A 22,314-nucleotide genomic window follows, 5' to 3' on the forward strand; every position below is an offset into this window, starting at 1 on the left:
CAGCACTCTGGGAACAGCCTATTTGTTGAGAAATTTCTTTCTGGGTCTTACCCTCTTGCTTGAGGGTGTCAGTGATGGCCTTCTTGACATCTGTCAGGTCGCTAGTCTTACCCATGATGGGGGTTTTGAGTAATGAACCAGGCAGGGAGTTTTTAAAAGCCTCAGGTATCTTTTGCATGTGTTTAGAGTTAATTAGTTGATTCAGAAGATTAGGGTAATAGGTCATTTAGAGAACCTTTTCTTGATATGCTAATTTATTGAGACAGGTTTTTTGGGTTATCAGGAGTTGTATGCCAAAATCATCAGTATTAAAACAATAAAAGACCTGACAAATTTCAGTTGGTGGATAATGAATCTATAGTATATGAAAGTTTAATTGTAATCATTACATTATGGTAAATAATGAAATTTAACACTATATGCTAATTTTTTGAGAAGGACCTGTATATACCACACTGGGTTAAAATAATGGACCTCTGCATACGACTTAAAGAAATGCTATCAGTGCCTCCCTAAAGAATACACTATGCATACATCATGACCTGGCCACACTTGAGTGCTCCCCTCATGAGGTAATTGACAACGGGACAGTGGTTGCTTATTGCACCGTGATATGGGTGTTTAGACATTTGTATGGCCGCGCTGGCCTCTGGGGGTATTATGCAGTGGAGTCCTACATAGCATTGATGTATGCATAGTGTATTCTTTAGGGAGGCACTGATAGCATTTCTTTAAGTCGTATGCAGAGGTCCATTATTTTAACCCAGTGTGGTATATATATGGTTCAATCATAGGTTCTAGCATATTGATTTCAGGTTAGGTCCACATGCCATTCAATGCACTTTATCCCTCCAGTAAGCACTCTTACTTGGATATTTTATCCCCTACACATATATCTGAGATATTTTGGAGCCAGTTGTTCCTAGTCTGCATGTTTGGTTACACAGTAGCAGCTTTTTTGCGGTACTTTACACCAATTTCCTACCGCATAACATTCTTGTCTGGTCATTGTCCGTTTGTTGTCATGATTTTAATGTGTTTTTTGCATTTTGAATAAAGATCACTCTTGTAATTTATGCATCCAGTTTTGGTCGTTTTTTTGTGGTTTCCACATCCCCTTTGTAGTAGTTGTTTACGACTTGGCCTATGATATAGTCCGGCATATGTGCAACAAAGTTAGTTTTCATTAACCGTACTTACGTGATGTTGCAAGTTAATACCTTCATTGTTTCATTATATTGGTACATACTGTGCATGCATGTGCTTGGTACATACATGCGTGTGCTTGGTACATACATCCGTGTGCTTGGTACATACTGTACATGCGTGTGCTTGGTACATACATGCGTGTGCTTGGTGCATACATGCGTGTGCATGGTTCTCTTATCTTTTGTGTCCTGTGCTAAATTTGAATACCGTTTTACAGTGACGAACACTAAATCTGCAGTAGTGTATGATGGTAGTTGCTACCCAGCATGTCTTTTATGATCTCAGCAGCTCACAATCCCACGGTGCTAGTAAAAGTATTAAGATGCATTCACACTGGAAGATTATTGTATACCAATTTTCCTAGGAACACTCGTTTCATTAGAATTTTGCAGTATAACAGACTGAGAATCATCTGATCATTCATGGTCTGATGTTTACATTAACCGACCCTAAACGGACCCCCACACTGTTAACTCTTTCTAGTATCCATTCAACATATGGAATGTTTCATTGTGGAAAGACTGAAATCAAGAGTTAAAGAAGACCAGAGAGAGAATCCATGAGTTACGGCTTGCACTCTTAGGCCCTGCCAATGTGTTGGTATTGCTTTGAAGGGCATCTGGCAACAGGTTTTTGCTACCTCATCAGAGAGCAGCATAATGTAGGGAAAGAGACCCTGAATCTAGCGATGTATCGCTTAATTTACTGGGCGCAGCAGTTGTGACAATCAGTTTTTAGATGTAGCGTATAGTAGAGCTGAGAAAGCTAACACCTCCACACCTCAGCTTTCTAAGTACATTGTCTATTGACAGTGAGCTGCTTATCAGGAGGGGGCATGGTCAGACAACTTGGCTCAAGGGAGCTAGAATATACAGTGATCTGATTAAAACATTAATTGTAAGGAAACAACATCACACAGTAAGTGACACATTCGGAAATCAGGGTCTCAGCCTTTACCTCATGATATCCTCAGATTACATAGCAAAAACCTGCTGACAGATTCCCTTTAAATGGATTGCTGTGTCTTCTAGTACATAGAAGTAATATGAATAACCTTACATCTCCCCTTCCCCAAGTTAGACCAGAGCTGTTTCAGCTATGTTTTTCAAAAAAGGCCACCGCAGAGACAGGTCTAGAAAATTCAAGCTACTAAAGGCAAACATCTGTGGGGTTGCTCAATCACCAGCGGCTGTCCAGGCTTCTAGATCGTAGACTGTTCTTGCAGAAAGTTTTCTGCTCCTGTGATCACACGTTCAGGTTCAGTGGCCATTGCAGCTTCTCTGAGAACCTGCATATGTTCTTCAGCTGCTGAAAGAGACTGATCGATCCAATCCATACCAACCGTCAGGTGACAGGCATTTTTTGTTACCAAAACAAGATGGCTCACCGATAGCAGAAGAGCCGTAGTTCTGAAAATTAAAAAAATAATAATAATATAGATATTTTCCAGTATCTTAAGGGTTTATGAAAAAGATATCAAAACTGTGGCCATAATTGGTGATTTATGATATAAGAAAAAAATGAAGTTGATACACAGAGGAAGGCTCCACCTTTAGGGTGCTTTCAATTTGTGGTTAGTTACACGTTCGTGAGTCCCGTCAGGGCTTGCGTCCGAACACAAAATGGGATTTGAACGTTTGCGCTGACTGGGCCATAGACTGTAATGGTGTCAGCAGAGCGCACTTTCGCTATACCGGCACCATTGTAGTCTATGGCCCCATCGGCACATATGTCCAAATCCCGTTTTGCGGGGGGGGGGGGTTCGAATGCAAGCTCCGACGAAACCCAAGAATGTGTAACTAAATGCAATGTGAAAGCACCCTGAAGAAAACAGAAAAGCAGCCATAACTAATAGTTAACTTATGCCACTAATGGTATTGCTGTGTCTGGACCGGTGTATAGACAGGTAACTATTTTCCCATGATGAGAATTTAGTGAGTTTTCGAAGAATTTCTGTAGTATTTATGCACCTAATAAGTAAATTAGGGTACTTGTGTTTTTTTTATTGTGTTGTTCAGCAAGTTTCTTTTATATGCGTCTCTATCACATTTTTGATGCTGCAGTTTTTGTCTCTTGTTGGCATATCACGTTCAAAATAAAGCTGCTTTGTTTTTTATACTGCCTGGTTTTTGGCTTTGACAAAACTTTATTTAAAACAGTTGTGTGGATTTTAGTGCATTTTCGCCATGGATCTGTCATTTTGGATTTCTTATCAACTGGGAAATGATTCAAGAAGTAAAGATGACAGGAATTTAGGAGGCAATGATCATGCTATCCTTGAATTTTGGATTACAAGAGGAGGAAGACCAGCGAGGACTTAAGGTACCGTTAGACGAAACGACTTACCAACTATCACGACCAGCGATACAACCTGGCCGTGATCGTTGGTAAGTCGTTGTGTGGTCGCTGGGGAGCTGTCACACAGACAGCTCTCTCCAGCGACCAACGATCAGGGGAACGACTTCGGCATCGTTGAAACTGTCTTCAACGATGCCGAAGTCCCCCTGCAGCACCCGGGTAACCAGGGTAAACATCGGGTTACTAAGTGCAGGGCCACGCTTAGTAACCCGATATTTACCCTGGTTACCATTGTAAAAGTAAAAAAAAAAAACACTACATACTCACATTCTGATGGCGCGCTGCTGCCGAGAGCTTCCCTGCACTGAATGTGTCAGCGCCGGCAGTAAAGCACAGCACAGCGGTTATTCGAAAGAATAAAAGAATTCACACTATCTATAAACAGAGGTGGTGAGGGAACACTTAGCTAATTTAAATAATTTAAATTTCCTGGTCCAGATGAATTACGTCGTAGAGTACTGAAAATAGCAGAGTAAATTGCAGAACCACTAGTCAGAATCTTTGAAAATTCCTGGAGAACAGGAGGTCCCTGAAGATTAGAAAAGGGCAAATATTGTCCCTACCTTCTAAAAAGGAAAGAAGATGGAGCCAGGAAATTACAGGTCAGTGAGCCTTATTTCTATACCAGGAAAGATCTTCAAACAAGTTGTTAAACTCATGTATGTTAATACTTGGATAATAATACAGTAATTAACCAGAGCCAGCATGGGTTTGTTGCAAACAAGTCGTGCCAGCCAAAACTAATTTGCTTCTATGATGGAATCACTGACTGGGTAAATGAGGGAAATAGGGTAGATATAATATACTGTATCTTGACTTCAGCAAAGCATTTGACAAACTATTTCCCATTATCCTTATGGAAAAAAAGACCAAGTATGGGATTGACAAGGCTACATTTAGGTGGATTCATAACTGGCTCACTGATCGTACTCAAAGAGTGGTATTTATTGATTGCACATCTAATTGGAAGAGTGTTTCAAGTGGGGTACCACAAGGCTCAGTTCTGGCACCAGTGTTGTTCAGCATTTTTATAAATGATCTAGATAAGGGAGCTAAAGGTAAGCTAACCAAAATTGCCGATGATACAAATCTAGGAGGGATAGCTAACACTAGAGAACACAGATTAGATTGAGAAGGATTTAGATAAGCTTGAACAATGGGCGGCAACAAATAGAGTGGCATTTAACAGGTAGAAATGCAAGATTCTGCATCTGGGCAAGAAAATGAAAATTACATCTACAGAATGGGAGGAATTGAGCTAAGCAACAGCATGTGGAAAAAAGACTTGGGTATATTAATAGATCACAGACTGCACAGGAGTCAACAGTGCAATGCAGCAGCAAAAAAGGCAAACACAATTCTGGGGTGTATTAAGAGAAGCAGAGAGCCTAGATCACGTAAAGTAATTATGCCCCTCTACTCCTACTTGGTCATACCTCCTCTGGAATACTATGTCCTGTTCTGGTCACCAGATTTTAACAAAGACATTGAAAAATTGGAGCAAGTTCAAAGAAGAGCTACCAGGATGGTGAGCAGACTGCAAGCTATGTCCTATGAGGAACGGTTAAAGGGTCTGGGTATGTTTAGCTTGCAGAAAAGGAGGCTAAGAGGAGATTTAATAGCTGTCTACAAATATCTGAAGGGATGTTACAGTGTAGAAGGATCATCTTTATTCTCATTTGCACATGGAAGTACGAGAAGCAATGGGATGAAACTGAAAGGAAGAAGATACAGATTAGATATTACAATAAATCTTGACAGTGAGGGTGATCAATGAGTGGAACAGGCTGCCACAGGAGGTAGTGAGTTCTTCAATGGAAGTCTTCAAACAGAGGCTGGACAGACATCTGTCTGAGATGGTTTAGCGAATCCTGGATTCAGCAGGGGTTTGGACACGATGACCCTTGAGGTCCCTTCCAAGTTTAACATTCTATGATTCTAAAAATGCATATTTGTTTTTTTTATCTACGGATTTTCTGCGTCTAATACAAGTCTATGGAGAAAATCTGTGCATAACTCTCAGCGTCACTCCAAGAGAAATTAACATGTGGATTTGAAGCAAGGACCACAGGTCAGTTTACACAGTGTTAAAAAAACCAGGGCATGATATTTCTATAAATCCCATCTACTTTGCTGGAACTGTAAGACACTGCTTTTTTGTGCAATGAAAATCTGCAGCATCAAAAACTCATTTTGGGAACTTATCCTTACGCACCCTCAAAAGGGAACTACTCAAAGATTTTTATTTTAACATTAACCCCTGCAACAGATTTTTTACTATAACTTACATTTTTCTGTCGACATAACTGTATGAGAGTATGTTTTGCAAGACAAGTTGTAAATTTGAAAGACAACATTCATTTTCCCGTAGTGATGGAAAATAAGAAAAAAAATGAGGTGAGGTAAAATAATGAAAACACACAATTCTGTCATTGTTTTTTGGGTTTCATTTTTGCAAAGGCAGTACAAATTACCTGGCAACATGATTTTTCAGCTTATACGATTACAATGACACCAAAATAATTCAGAACTTTGTAAAAAAAAAAAAATTAATTGGTTTGTGTTGCCACTTTCTGAGACCCATAACATTTGTTCTTCCATCGATAGATCTGTGTGAACGCTCTTTTTTGTGTGTAAACCTGCATTTTATCAATTCCATTTTGGGGTACAAACAACGTTTTGATAATTTTTGATTGCATTTTGGGGGGGGATTGCGGCAACCAAAAATGGTGCCAATGTTGGAGCTTCCATTTGTTTCCAGTGTGGCATATTTTTCATATGATAAACTCTACTTTAAATTGGTTGTACAAGGTTAAAGACAAACACAGCTTCTTTTTTCTAACAGAAACAGTGTAACACTTCTTGTCCACAGGCAATTGCAACTAAGGCTTCTTTCACACTAGTCCGTCGGTAGGGGCCGTCACAAACCGTCGGCCCGACATACCGACGGACAGTGTGTTAATGTAGCACAACGTGGGCAGCGGATGCAGTTTTTCAATGCATCCGCTGCCCCATTGTAATGTCCGGGGAGGAGGGGGCGGAGTTCCAGCCGCGCATGCGCGGTCTGAAATGGCGGACACGGCGCACAAAAAACGTTACATGCAACTTTTTTTGTGCTGACAGTCCGCCAAAACATGACACATCTGTCGCACGACGGATGCAACGTGTGGCCATACGTCGCAATGCATCGCTAATGTAAGTCTATGGGGAAAAAACGCATCCTGCAGACAACTTTGCAGGATGCGTTTTTTCTCCTAAACGACGCTTTATTGAAGTGAATCGGACAGAGGTACAAAACTACATACAACCTAGGACATGTGGCACTGTTAATAGATAAGTGACTAGCCCTTTAAACACCAGAACACGCATACCTTGCATCAAGTAGTTTCGGGTCCAAAGGAGGATACATAGAACGAACCACATCATCAACCCTAAATATAGAAAAAAAACTGCATTTAGATGACAGATTATGATAGATCATCCATATTCTTACCATACAAAGTATTTCCACATATTTACTACTTGAAACGTGAGACTTCCCTGTGGGGCTCCGTACACATGACCATACTACAATTTCATGAATGAGTCATATATTTAATGCCCTTGGTACGGTTCAATGGGAGATAAGGTAAGTCTTTCCTGATCTGATGATTGGATCTAATGCAGGTCGTCGATCTAAATACACTGCTCAAAAAATGAAGGGAAGACTTAAACAACACAATATAACTCCAAGTCAATCACACTTCTGTGACATCATCCTGTCCAGTTATGAAGCAACACCGATTGTGAATCAATTTATCTAGCTGTTGTAAAAATGGAACAGGGAACATAAGCAAGAAAAAAGGTAGGCCTTACAAATGGGAGTCACAATAAAGTCAGTACAAAAACACAGCTTTATTGGACAAATGTACATGCAAAAAGGCAAAACACATTTAAAAGCATTTAAAACAAGGGGATATAACAAGGTGTCTGCTGCCCGCACAATCCTTGTTCAGGGTACACATGCCCTTTTTGGTCTTGCCCATTACCGGTGCCCATGGGCTATGTATGCACCTTATGCTCTTACTTCATTCTAGGCGTCCGGTCGTATTTTCTGGTGGGTATAGGACAACTTGCTAATTTGCACGTATATTTCCAGCCCTGCCTGCACTACTTGTATAGCCGGTCTCAGTTTTTGTATAAATATTTGATTTGTGGATCTCACGGCACATTTATCATAGGGTGCGTGTCAGGTCTGGCTCGTCCCTTGGTTTATAGTACATCTGTTCATGTCAGTGACCTTATGGGACGAGGTGGGCTGGTTACATATTATTATGTTGTCATTTAGGCCTTTTGTATTCAGGGGCATGTGTATTTCACTCTGCTTGGGTCTGTGCGGGTTTTTGGCCTTATTGTGGGCTTTTGTCAGTATGGGGTTATGTTATATCCCCTTGTTTTAAATGCTTTTAAATGTGTTTTGCCTTTTTGCATGTACATTTCTCCAATAAAGCTGTGTTTTTGTATTGACTTTATGGTGACTCCCATTTGTAAGGCCTACCTTTTTTCTTGCTTATGTTCCCTGGTAGTGTTGAGGCCTGGGTTTGAGTCCCACTGACCGTGGTGCCCCCACTGTCTTTCCTTTGTAAAAATGGAACAGATAACAGGTAGAAATGATAGGTAATTAGAAAGATAACCCCGATAAAGAAATGGTTCTGAAGGTGGTGACAACAGACCATTTTTCTGTTCTCATCCCTTTTGGCTGTTTTGGTCACTTTTGCTTTTTGTCATTGCCAGGAGGCAAGCCAGTAAATACTGGCTTCATGAATCTGAAGCATCTGACCAGGGGCATACACCTCTATTTCACAAAGCCAGAAATCTTACACCAGTCAGCACTACTGGAGTGAGATTTTTTTTTATTGTATAGAATGCCACAGCTAATTTGAATCAGACAAGCTGTGCTGTCATTCCCTCATCTTACACCACACCAAAACGTCAAAATTGCAAAATTGTAGCACAATTCTGAGTTGTGCCAAAATGTTGCGACTTTTCAAAGCTTATATGCCACTAAAGGCCCCATCTCACATAGCGATTTACCAACGATCACGACCAGCGATACGACCTGGCCGTGATCGTTGGTAAGTCGTTGTGTGGTCGCTGGGGAGCTGTCACACAGACAGATCTCTCCAGCGACCAACGATCAGGGGAACGACTTCGGCATCGTTGAAACTGTCTTCAACGATGCCGAAGTCCCCCTGCAGCAACCGGGTAACCAGGGTAAACATCGGGTTACTAAGCGCAGGGCCGCGCTTAGTAACCCGATGTTTACCCTGGTTACCAAAAAAAAAAAACAGTACATACTCACCATCTGATGTCCGTCAGGTCCCTTGCCGTCTGCTTCCCGCTCTGACTGCCGCCGTACAGTGAGAGCAGAGCGCAGCGGTGACGTCACTGCTGTGCTGTGCTCTCACTGTACGGCCGGCAGACAGTCAGAGCAGGAAGCAGACGGCAAGGGACCTGACGGACATCAGATGGTGAGTATGTACTGTTTGTTTTTTTTTACATTTACGCTGGTAACCAGGGTAAACATCGGGTTACTAAGCGCGGCCCTGCGCTTAGTAACCCGATGTTTACCCTGGTTACCAGTGAAGACATCGCTGGATCGGTGTCACACACACCGATTCAGCGATGTCAGCGGGACCTCAACGACCAAAAAAAGGTCCAGGCCATTCCGACACGACCAGCGATCTCACAGCAGGGGCCTGATCGCTGGTACGTGTCACACATAGCGAGATCGCTACTGAGGTCGCTGTTGCGTCACAAAACTTGTGACTCAGCAGCGATCTCACTAGCAATCTCGCTATGTGAGACGGGGGCTTTATTCAGTGTAAATGCTTTGATGAATTGGATTCAGTGTTCCTGTTTCAGTAAATAACTTATGTACATTAGCCACAATGAACAAATGCTGACCCTACCTTTTGTATAGAAGCATTTACTGAGCGTGTGAAAATGTCATTGTGATAGCGCCGTTTATTTGTGGATTCTGTGTCCCCTGCCATTGTAATCCTGCCTCTGATGATAAGGAGTCTGCTGAAAACTCTACCTTAAAGGATAGGAAGGATGCTTTAACCCCTTAGTGACGGAGCCAAATTTTTGAAATCTGACCATTATGATAATGGTAAATTTTAGAAAAATGTTAAAAAATTTGCAATTTTCAAACTTGGAATGATTATCCCTTTAATCCAGATGGCCGTACCACAGCAAACCATTAATAAATATCATTTCCCACATGTTTGCTTTACATCAGCACCATCTGTAAAATGTTATTTTATTTTGTTAGCATTTTAGGAGGATTAAAAATGTAGCAGCAGTTTTTCATTTTTTCAAGGAAATTTACAAAATTTATTTTTTTAGGGACCTATGCATGTTTGAAGTGCCTTTAGAGGTCCCATATATTGGGAAACCCTCAAACATGATACCATTTTAAAAACAGCTCCCCCAGACATATTGAAAACTGCTGTCAGGTAGTTTATTAACTCTTCAGGTGCTTTACAGGAATTAATGCAATGTGGCATGATAGAAATGAAAATGTGTATTTTTACCACCTAAATGCCTCTAACTTCTGAACAGATTACTACAGCCAGCAGACTCTAAAGGTACCGTCACACTAAGCAACGTCACAGCGATATAGCCAGCGATCTGTGACGTTGCAGCGTCCTAGGTAGCGATATCGCTGTATTTGACACGCAGCAGCGATCTGGATCCCGCTGTGAAATTGCTGGTCGCTGCTAGAAGGTCTGAACTTTATTTGGTCGCTAGGTCGCCGTGTATCGCCGTGTTTGACAGCAAAAGCAATGATACCAGCGATATTTTACACTGGTAACCAGGGTAAACATCGGGTTACTAAGCGCAGGGCCGCGCTTAGTAACCCGATGTTTACCCTGGTTACCAGCGTAAAATGTAAAAAAAACAAACAGTACATACTTACATGCGTCCCCCGGCGTCCGCTTCCCACACTGACTGAGCGCAGTAAAGTGAAAGTGAAAGCACACGTCACCGCTGTGCCCTGCTACTGCCGGCGCTCAGTCATTGCAGGAAGCGGACGCCGGGGGACGCATGTAAGTATGTACTGTTTGTTTTTTTTACATTTTACGCTGGTAACCAGGGTAAACATCGGGTTACTAAGCGCGGCCCTGCGCTTAGCAACCCGATGTTTACCCTGGTTACCCGGGGACCTCGGCATCGTTGGTCGCTGGAGAGCGGTCTGTGTGACAGCTCTCCAGCGACCAAACAGCGACGCTGCAGCGATCGGCATCGCTGTCGCTATCGCTGCAGCGTCGCTTAGTGTGACGGTACCTTAAGGCCGCTATTTGGTCATGAATTGCCATGGCAAACATCAGGACCACAAAATCAAGATCTGAGGGCACCAGTTTGGTTAAATAGGAAGCCCCCACACTCTGTTAACCATTTATAATGATGTAGTCAGTATTGACAGCAGCATCTAAGGGGTTAAACAGTTGGACGGTGCAAACCCTGATCGTGGCTGATGCAGCAAGTTGTCACCTATAGTGGACAGGCGATAGCTGCTGGATTGTCACCTGTATGGGGATGCTATTCTCTTATATCTCAGGTCAGTTAAAAGACGTATTGGCTGTCATTAAGGGGTTAAAAAAGCTCCAGTGGACAGTCTCTAGAGGCCTTCATCTCAATTATACCTAAAGAAGGTAAAGATCTCCCTGCTAAATATTGACATGAAATTATGGGCAAAACTCTTAGCTAGAAGAATTAGTATTGTCCTACAAAATAATATCCACCCAGATCAAGCTGGTTTCGTTAAAGGAAGAGAAGGAAAAAGACAATTCTGTTTTGCACTCAATTTCTTATGCCTTGAAAAAGAGAACCCCCTGACACTCCTTTTAATTGATGCTGAAAGAACATTCAATAGAATTAGCTGGAACTTTGGCAAGCAGTTTGGAAAAATGTAATTTCCCACCTGCATTTGTCGGACGGTATTGTACTATTATATTCTTAACCTTCAGCACGAATACGGGTGAATGGCTCCTCCTCACAGAGCATCAAGATTCAGAATGGAACTCGCCAGGGTTTTCCTTTCTCCCTCGCTAATTATACTAGTTATGGAAACTCTAATACAAAAAATCAGACAAGACCCTGATATTCAGGGACTCAGAATTAAACACACAGATCAAAAAGTCAAAGCTTTGGCAGATGACCTTCTTCTCTTCCTCTCAAACCCTAGTAGATCCTTCCCCAAGCTCATTGCAATCTGTGAACAGTCTTGTGAGCTGTCTAACTTTAAAATCAATCTAGACAAATCAGAAGCCCTCAATATCTCTGCCCCAAAAATGACATCATAAGTCTACAGAAACATTTGCCATTTAAATGACCCTCAAAGCATCACATATTTAGGGATCAGAATTACTGATGACTAGAGATCAGCAAGAACTAAAATGCTCTGATGCTCAATACTTGAACCAAGCAATTCCTAATATTCGATGCTCATTTCTAGTAAACGAGTATAATGGGAGTCAAAGGGAAATCCAAACATTTTTCTGGCAGACCCTAGAAAATGTTGAAATGGATGAAAAAAAGTGCTGAATGGAAGGAGAACAGCTTGGAGGTTATCCCTGACAGCATCTCTGACTCCAATATCGCTGCAGAGAACAATGGTGTCACACTTTTACTCCACTTTAAGGACTGATAATAAAACATTCAAATGAGGAGAAATTGGAGTTTATAGGGAAAAAGTTACTGTATTTTCCGGCGTACAAGACGACTAGGCATATAAGAAGACCCCCCAACTTTTCCAGTTAAAATATAAAATCTTCTTAAAAGTCCGGGGTCTTCTTATACGCCGTGTGTCGTCTTATAGGGCGGGTGACCAAGGTGCATATGGTGGGGGGGGAATGATCCCGATGATGAAGAGAGGGGGTGTCTCACAGGGATGGTGTAAGTTGAGTATCCCCCTATTACCTCATTGTGGCAGCGATGCTCTCTGTGCTGGGGGGCGACGGCAGCGGCCAGTTTTTTTTTATTATTATTTATTTAAATAATTAAAAAATAGTATGGGGACCCCTCAATTCTTGATATCCAGCCTTGCAGTCCCCAGCTGTCAGTCATGCCTGTCTGGTTATAGAAAATACAGGGGAACCCACTCCGGATTTTTTATTTATGTATTTATTTATTTATAGCACAGGCAGCAGATGATGAATACTCCCATCAGCTGCAACCTGCTCTCACTGGCATTATCGGCAGCAGGTGTAGGCTGATGGGAGTAATAGTCCCATCAATCGCCGCCTGCTCATACTGTTATCAGTTGAATATAATTCTCATTACTCTCCCCTGCTCGTGTTGATCGCTGGCAGAGCAGGGGAGAATGATAAGAGCTGTCTTCAGCACCCATCGCAGGGGAACAGCGCTAACTGTAGTGCTGCTTCTTAGTCGCCGATGCATGTGGTACTGATGTGGCGCACAGTTGCCAAACGTGTGCCACAAGTAATACACACATGGACACTGACATCTCCAATACTGTTTTGTACGGTACCGAAAATATCAGGACGTGTGAAACAGGCCTTACACTTGGCGGGCACTTTCAACACCTAAGATATGCTTCTCCAATAAACGGCATAATTCTCTATAAAACAGGGTACCCACTATGTTCTGAGATATTTCCAAGTGTGGGGCTACACTGTGCGGTTGTCCACACGGCTAAAGCTCCTCCCAACCTTAGCAAGCCAAATACCACACAATTATAAAACTAAATCACTTGGCTATTTGCCATTGCTGTGGGCAGAGAAATCTCACCCTAAGGGCTCGCTCACACTGGCATCGATTCTCTCTTACAAGAGAATCAGGCTGATTAAGCTAATGACACTAGGCTCTAACTCTGTCAAGAGTTTGATCCGAGTAACATCTTACTGCGATCTAATTCACAGCACAGGTGCAATGAAGATGGAGAATTTAATTTCTCCATCTTCTCTATTGTCTCTGTGTGCATACATCGGACTGCACTTGGATGACATCCGAGTGCAGTCTGATGTTTCGCACGCACCCATAGAATTGTATTCATGCACATGGTCCAAACATTGGAGCCACTCACAGCATGCTGCTATTTTTTCTCATGCTGTAACAGAATTTAAAAAAAACACAGATCTGCACCACCCCATAGTATAACATTGGACCGAGTGCTATCCCATAACATCGGAGAGCACTTGGCCCTGTTATAAGCCAGTGTGAGCAAACCCTAAGGCTAAGTTCACATGAGTGTATACAAATGTGTCAATTTTTCATCCATAAAAAATGAACAATTTTTCATCTGTATTGTCATCCATATGGCATCCATTTTTATACATCAGCAGGTATTAAAATGTACAAGACCAAATACAGTTTCCTATGTCAGGGAATTGTATCTGTAAAGATCAGATGCTATGCAAATGATCCTTATGAGATATGACTTTTTTTTGCAAAGACTTGAATGGGCGAGTCTCATCTAACATACAGAAGAGACAAGTGCATGTTGTGATTTTTTTTTCACCCATGTATTTGGCCCGTGTGAACACAGTTCATCTGAATAGCCGAAGTGAATAACACTGGTCTAATTACTAACAGTTCTTTTTAACGGATACCACTCAGAAGGGAAATACAGCCGTATGAACGCAGCCTGAAGATGGACAATGCCAATTTAGGTCTCAAATGGAATCCTATTAATCTTGGAGCAATTTGATCAGTTTATATCTTAGTATTTGTAAGAAAAAAACAGAAGTGGAAGAATCAGAGGAAAAAGTAAAATAGAATTATGTGCACCACTTCCGTATTTCTAACGCACTCCTGGTTTTGGTTTAGAAATACTGAGGTAAAAAACACATCAAATGCTCAACGTGTGAGCTTGGCCTTGGAGTTGTCTCACCCCAGCTAATAACACTGGTGAAGACTCTGATGTCCCTACTGTACATGAGGAGATGGGTTTCCTTTTGCACAATGTCAAGATCTAATGATCACCAAAATGGAGTCTGCAGGTTCCTTCCAAACTACTGTTGGAAGGTTATTGCTCCACTGATGACAGCCTGCACTTTTCCTCCAGGTATCAAACATTAGCTTATTTACCCAGTGTTAGGCAAATGCAGCAACAATGGGAAGGAAGGATTATGACCTTCTCACAATGGTCACCACACAGCATGCTAGGAAGCCATATTGATACTTTCAGAACTCTCACAGCTGGAGAGAAATGGATGGCATCTCTGTAATTTGCTTTTTTGTTGTATGATATCAGCTTAATAGTTTCCATACTCCAGTAGTTTGAATCCAACCTGCTTCACTCCATAAAAACCCTACTGTCCCTATAGTAGTTTTCTACCTGGAGGCAAGATTCTCTTTTACCTAGAAACCTAATGACATAAGAAGCAGACATAGTGTAGGTCGAGTCATTCTACATAAGAATACAGCCTATTCATTATCCAGTCACTGATGGTAATTCTGAGCCTTTGTCTGCCTTCATTGTGAAGGTTCACGCATATTAGTTCAGCCCACCAAATTGTAGACCTCATTGTAAATACTGGCCTGGTGACATGCATAGATACCCTACAGAACAATGGTCTCTAGCTGTTGAAACACTACAACACCCAGTGTAATGTGAGATATCCTAATCCCAAACTGTCCTATTAGTCCATGAGCCGGGCCAGATATCGGTACCACCCGGAGTGACTAATTTTCTTTGGTATTTTTAGGTAGATGCATGTCTGTAGTTTATTTTTTGATATGATAGCCCTTACATATACGTAGCTTATTAACCCCTTCAGCCCTAGGCCTATTTGTACCCAAGTGCCTAAGCCAATCTGACCTGTGCCACTTCATGGGCTAATAACTTTGGAACGCTTTCACCTATCCAAGCCATTCTGAGATTGTTTTCTCGTGACATATTGTACTTCACGTCAGTGCTAAATGGGAGTCAATATATTTTACCTTTCTATATAAAAAAATGCTAAATATTCGGAAATTTTGGAAAAATCGGCAATTTTTTAACTTTGAAATTCTCTGCTTTTTACAAAAATACTGATACCCCCCATAATAGTTATTAATTTACACTCCCCACATGTTTACTTCATATTGGCATCATTTTGAAAATGAAACCTTATTGTTTTACGACGTAATAGGGCTTATAGTTTTATGCGCAATTTTTCACATTTACAGCAAAACCCACTTTTCAAAGGACCAAGTCACTTCTGAAGTCACTTTAAGGGGCTTACATAACAGAAACCACCCATAAATTACCCCATTTTGCAAACTACACCCCTCAAGCTGTTCAAAACTCATTTTTAAAAACTGTTAACCCTTTAGGTGTTCCACAGGAATTTTAGCAGAATGAAGGCGAAATTTCAAAATTTCATTTTTTTTCCAGATATTACATTGTAATCCAATTTTACCTGCAACCTAGCAAGGGTTAACGGCAAACCCAAACTTGGTTACCCTAATTCTGCAGTTTATAGAAACACCCCACATGTACTCGTAAACTAAAGTATGGGCACACAGCACAGCTCAACACGGAAGGAGCGCTATGTGGTTTTTGGGTGGCGGATTCACTGGAAGAAATCTAGGGGGCCATGTCACATTTGAAGGCTGCCTGAGGTACCCCCACAGTGGAAACCCCAAAAAGTGACCCTATTTTGGAAACTACACCCCCAAGGAATCTTTTAGGGGGTATAGTGACCACTTTGACCCAACCAGTGTTTCACAGTAGTTGGAAACACTTGGTTGAGAAAATGGAAAAAGTGCATTTTTTACATGAAGGTGTCATTTTAGGCTCATTTTTTTATTTTTAAGAGGTGTACCAGCAAAAAATGCACCCCACTATTTGTTCACCAATCTCTCCCGAACACAACAACACCCGATATGTTGTCGTACACTGCAGTATTGGGGAACGGCAGGCCTCGGAAGGGAAGGAGCGCCAAATGACTTTTGGAGTGCAAATTTTACTGGAAGAAATCTAGGGGGCTATGTCACATTTGAAGACACCCTGAGGTGCCCCAACACACGCACACACACTGACACATACACGTTCTGTGCTGAACAGGACTCTCCGGTCTTCTCTGCAGAGCTCCTATCTCCCTCTGTAGAGGCTGACACCTCCCAGGCAGAGCAGTGAGACTACACAAGCTGGTCTATGAAGCACTTATGAGGCTTGCTTGGAAAAACTTCCTTCCATGGCTAGAAGAAAACCATGCAAGGGACCTTCACCATCTGGATGAAACACTGAAGAACATCACAAACTTTCGCATCAGTGTGTCGCAGGGATCCTTCGAAAAGCTCTTGGATAATGAATCTTGCACACTTACCCTGAAGCTCTTTCAAGTTTATCTTGAGACCCTCAGAAATGAACAACTCTCAGCATTCTGGATGTCATACTTGGACATGGTCGAGACCATGCTGGCCCTGGTTCGAGCTTCAAGAGAAGGCAACTGGATGCTTCACCTAGGAGCAATCCGACAGATGATACCATGGTGTTTTGCCTATGACAAGGTCAACTATGCCCGATACCTAACCTATTACTATGCCACAATGTCTCGGCTGCCCATAGAACACCCAGAGGTCCATGAATACTTCATGCAAGGTGGCTTTTCGGTCCAGATCGGTAGCAAGAATCCTTTTGGACGAATTCCTGTGGACCAGACCATTGAAGAGACAATCAACAAAGACACCCAGACACCAGGGGGCACAAAAGGCTTCAGCCTCAAAGTTGGAGCTGTTTCCAGGTTCTACCTGACATCAGAGTACCGCAGTATGTACTTGAGGCAGCTGAGGGCCCTGGTAGGCCAACAATATACTGACTTCAGCCATTCAGACCTACAGGTGTCTAGGATTAGAAGAGATGAAGCCGATGTCCAATCTTTCGTTCAACTGCTGGAGACAGGTTGGGTGAACCCCTTCAACAAAGAGCATAATGGTGAACTTATCAGTTTGTCAACAGCGACTGTAGCACCACCAGATGTAGCCAAAGACCTTCAAGGGGCATACAGTATAGGAGAGGATGCATATCAAACATTCAAGGATGAGCGTTTGGGTACCGATAAGCCAACTACATTGTTTCATGACAAGATGACGAAGAACAAACTTAAAACGTTCTCTAACATCCAAATGAAGACACGCAGACAAGGTCTTGGCAAGGAGGTAATTTTGAAGGCTGACAGAAACCTATTTGGCCAGATGATACTTGTAGCTGAGAACAGAAAGCTACAAATGAGTGATGTCTTGACTCATCCCCTGGGTCCATTGCCATGGGCACTTGCCAATGGTGATGGGTCTATCCGCAAGACCAACAAGGCTGCCCTCGCAAGGGAGTTGGAGAGGAATGCTCGTCCTGCAGAAGTGATCCCCGAGCCCTCTGCAACCATCATTGATGGGATGAGCCTGGTTCAGAAACTGAAGGGAAACAATGCAACATTTGGCCAGCTAGCAGGCACAGCAATGAGTCGCGCTATCCATGAGGGTGCTAAGAGCAAGCGCATTGATATTGTCTTTGACGTCTACAAGGAGACATCCATCAAAGATACAGAAAGAGTCAACAGATATGAAGGCACAGGGATCCATTTCAAGAACATTCAACATGGGCACAACATCCAGCAGTGGAAAAAGCTTCTAAGTAGTTCCTCCAACAAGGCAAGTCTCATAAAGTTTCTGGTAGAAGAATGGAAGGCGAAACACCACAGGGAGAAGCTTGAGGAGAAGGAGCTGTATGTCACATGTGAGCAGCTCTGCTTTAAGATCACCAAAGAACAGTGGGAAGAGGCTGCTGACCTTAAGTCAAATCAAGAAGAAGCAGACAAACGCCTCCTTCTCCATGCTCTTCATGCAGCAGAATCTGGTTACAAGTCGGTCATCATCACTTCGGAGGATACTGATGTCATGGTCCTGTGTCTGGGCATGTGCCACAAAATCCCATCCCACCTGTTCCAGAAATGCGGTACACAGAACCGGACAAGATTCCTGGATATCACCACTCTGAGCCGAACATTGGGAGGCAGCGTATGTGATTCATTGATTGGTATGCATGCATTTACAGGCTGTGACACCGTCAGTGCATTCGCTGGCCGTGGGAAGATGACGACACTCAAGCAGTTGAAGATGAACAAGACATACCAGGATGCCTTTCAGGAAGTTGGTCGTTCATGGGAAGTGTCTACCGAACTTTTTGAGAAGTTACAGGAAATCACCTGCCACATGTACCTGCCAACTACCCAAACAACTGAGGTAAACAGGCTCCGTTATCAGCTGTTCTGTGCCAGACGTGGAGTGGTAGAGTCAAGTCAACTCCCTCCTTGCCAGGACTGCCTTTTCATGCATGCACTGCGTGCAAACTACCAGGCTGCGATCTGGAGGAGAAGTCTGCAGAGCCAGCCATGGGTTGCAAACCCAACAGACTGCGGTTGGATGATAGATAACGACGGAAAGCTTGTTGTCAAGTGGATGCAAGGGGCACCAGCACCAGAAGCTATTATACAGCTACTGTCCTGCAAGTGTGTGCGGTCATGTGAACTTCCTCAGTGTACTTGCCTCAGCAATGGCCTGAAGTGCACAGACATGTGCAGATTACAGACATGCCAGAACAAGGGTACTGAAGACGAGCCAGTAGAACAACAGTCAGATTCAGAGTCCGATGTTGAAGATATTATGGAGTAACATATATATATATATATATATATATATATATATATATATATATATATATGCACATGACATGTTCAGTGTGTATTTACATAACTTGGATTAAATTTTGTTACAAATACTACATCTAGTCACTCCGGGTGGTACCGATATCGTCATATTTGGTTCTTGGCTCATGCTAAAATTCCTGTGGAACACCTAAAGGGTTAACAGTTTTTAAAAATGAGTTTTGAACAGCTTGAGGGGTGTAGTTTGCAAAATGGGGTAATTTATGGGTGGTTTCTGTTATGTAAGCCCCTTAAAGTGACTTCAGAAGTGACTTGGTCCTTTGAAAAGTGGGTTTTGCTGTAAATGTGAAAAATTGCGCATAAAACTATAAGCCCTATTACGTCGTAAAACAATAAGGTTTCATTTTCAAAATGATGCCAATATGAAGTAAACATGTGGGGAGTGTAAATTAATAACTATTATGGGGGGTATCAGTATTTTTGTAAAAAGCAGAGAATTTCAAAGTTAAAAAATTGCCGATTTTTCCAAAATTTCCGAATATTTAGCATTTTTTTATATAGAAAGGTAAAATATATTGACTCCCATTTAGCACTGACGTGAAGTACAATATGTCACGAGAAAACAATCTCAGAATGGCTTGGATAGGTGAAAGCGTTCCAAAGTTATTAGCCCATGAAGTGGCACAGGTCAGATTGGCTTAGGCACTTGGGTACAAATAGGCCTAGGGCTGAAGGGGTTAATAAGCTACGTATATGTAAGGGCTATCATATCAAAAAATAAACTACAGACATGCATCTACCTAAAAATACCAAAGAGAATTAGTCACTCCGCTTGGTACCGATATCGTCAAATTTGGTTCTTGGCTCATGGACTATATAAGCAAAGCTTCTGAAAAGTCTTTAAAGGGTTGTCCTACCAAGGCAAACCTATGTGACTGGTTCAGAAGAACGGATTTTACAGTTTTTGTCCATTTTAACATTGGATAGCACAAGCAGAGCTCACTGACAAATTAATAATAATAATCTTTATATAGCGTCAAAATATTCCACAGCGCTTTACAGTTTAACAGTTTTAAACATGAGAGTCATAAGTAACAACGTTAACAATACAAAATTTGTTGTTGTTTCCATGGTGAGAAAAGGGCAGATTCTAGAGATGTTCTATAGGTGTAAGCAGCGAGAGTGGGCAAAAAATTGTATATGGGATGTGAAGGTGAGATCGGAGTCAAACATAACACCCAGATAGCACGCCTGCTGCCGGAATGTTATTATGGTGCCACCAACGGAGCGGGAAATGTCAGATTTAGGGAGGTTGGTAGATGGCGGGAGCAGAAGAAGTTCAGTTTTGGAGAGGTTGAGTTTCAGATAGAGAGCGGACATGATGTTGGAGACTGGACAGACAGTCACTGGCGTTCTGTAGTACAGCGGGGGGTATGGTCAGGGGATGTCGTGTATAGTTGTGTGTCATCAGCGTAAAGATGGTACTGAAAGCCAAATCTGCCTATGGTCTGTCCAATTAGGGCCGTGTAGAGGGAGAAGAGAAGGGGGCCAAGGACTAAAGGCCCCGTCTCACATAGCGAGATCGCTAGCGAGATCGCTGCTGAGTCACAAGTTTTGTGACGCAACAGCGACCTCCATAGCGATCTCGCTATGTGTGACACGTACCAGCGATCAGGCCCCTGCTGCGAGATCGCTCGTCGTGTCGGAATGGCCTGGACCTTTTTTTGGTCGTTGAGGTCCCGCTGACATCGCTGAATCGGTGTGTGTGACACCGATCCAGCGATGTCTTCACTGGTAACCAGGGTAAACATCGGGTTACTAAGCGCAGGGCCGCGCTTAGTAACCCGATGTTTACCCTGGTTACCAGCGTAAATGTAAAAAAAAAAAACAATACATACTCGCCTTCTGATGTCCGTCAGGTCCCTTGCCGTCTGCTTCCTGCTCTGAGTGCCGCCGTACAGTGAGAAGTGAGAGCACAGCAGTGACGTCACCGCTGCGCTCTGCTCTCACTGTACGGCCGGATCTCAGTCAGAGCAGGAAGCAGACGGCAAGGGACCTGGACACCGAAAGGCGAGTATGTACTGTTTTTTTTTTTGGTAACCAGGGTAAACATCAGGTTACTAAGCGCGGCCCTGCGCTTAGTAACCCGATGTTTACCCTGGTTACCCGGGTGCTGCAGGGGGACTTCGGCATCGTTGAAGACAGTTTCAACGATGCCGAAGTCGTTCCCCTGATCGTTGGTCGCTGGAGAGAGCGGTCTGTGTGACAGCTCCCCAGCGACCACACAGCGACTTACCAACGATCACGGCCAGGTCGTATCGCTGGTCGTGATCGTTGGTAAATCGCTTAGTGAGACGGGGCCTTAAGCCCTGAGGTACCCCGACAGCGAGAGCAAGAGATGATAAAGTGGAGCCAGCAAACAAAACACTGAAGGAGCAATCAGAAAGGTAGGAAGAGAAACAGGAGAGAGCAGTGTCCTTAATGCCTAGTGACTGGAGCCTAGAGAGTAGAAGATGGTGGTCAACAGTATCAAAAGCTGCAGAAAGGTCAAGAAGAGCAGAGAGAGGTCTGTTATGATCCCAGTGGCTGGGGATAACAGAACTACTAGCTAAGTACTAAGTATAGAACAAGCTCTAGGGAGGTGGTAACTGGACTGACCGCAAACCTGATCCTAACCAAACACACTAAAGGTAGCCGGTGAACGTGCCTAAAATCCTGGACGTTTTGACGCAGCCTGAGGAACTAACTACCCCTAAAGAGAAAGCAAGACCTCACTTGCCTCAAGAGAAATAACCCCAAAGATATAGGAAGCCCCCAACAAATAATAACGGTGAGGTAAGGGGAAAAGACACACATAGGAATGAAAACAGATTCAGCAAATGAGGCCCGCTAAAACTAGATAGCAGAAGACAGATAGAGGACTGTGCGGTCAGCAGAAAACCCTACAAAATATCCACGCTGAGAATACAAGAACCCCCACACCAACTAACGGTGTGGGGGGAGAAACTCAGCCCCCTAGAGCTACCAGCAAGCAAGGAATCACATATTAGCAAGCTGGACAAGAAAAATATAGAACACTGATGATCAAAAT

General features: G+C 42.8%; 1 protein-coding gene across 2 annotated transcripts in view; it reads right to left on the reverse strand.

The window, feature by feature from the left end:
* Positions 1-2,336: 2,336 nt before the first annotated feature.
* Positions 2,337-22,314, reverse strand: part of TMEM98 (transmembrane protein 98) — a 78,266-nt gene continuing 58,288 nt past the window's right edge. For both annotated transcript variants that reach the window (XM_077252488.1, XM_077252487.1), the window contains exons 6-7: positions 6,939-6,998; positions 2,337-2,618 (exon numbers count right to left, since the gene is read on the reverse strand). In XM_077252488.1, the coding sequence (XP_077108603.1) occupies positions 2,411-2,618; positions 6,939-6,998 (268 nt within the window). In that variant the 3' untranslated portion in view covers positions 2,337-2,410. The remainder of the gene's footprint in view (positions 2,619-6,938; positions 6,999-22,314) is intronic.

Source organism: Ranitomeya variabilis, chromosome 4 (assembly GCF_051348905.1).
Source record: "Ranitomeya variabilis isolate aRanVar5 chromosome 4, aRanVar5.hap1, whole genome shotgun sequence".
Classification (NCBI taxonomy): Eukaryota; Metazoa; Chordata; class Amphibia; order Anura; family Dendrobatidae; genus Ranitomeya; species Ranitomeya variabilis.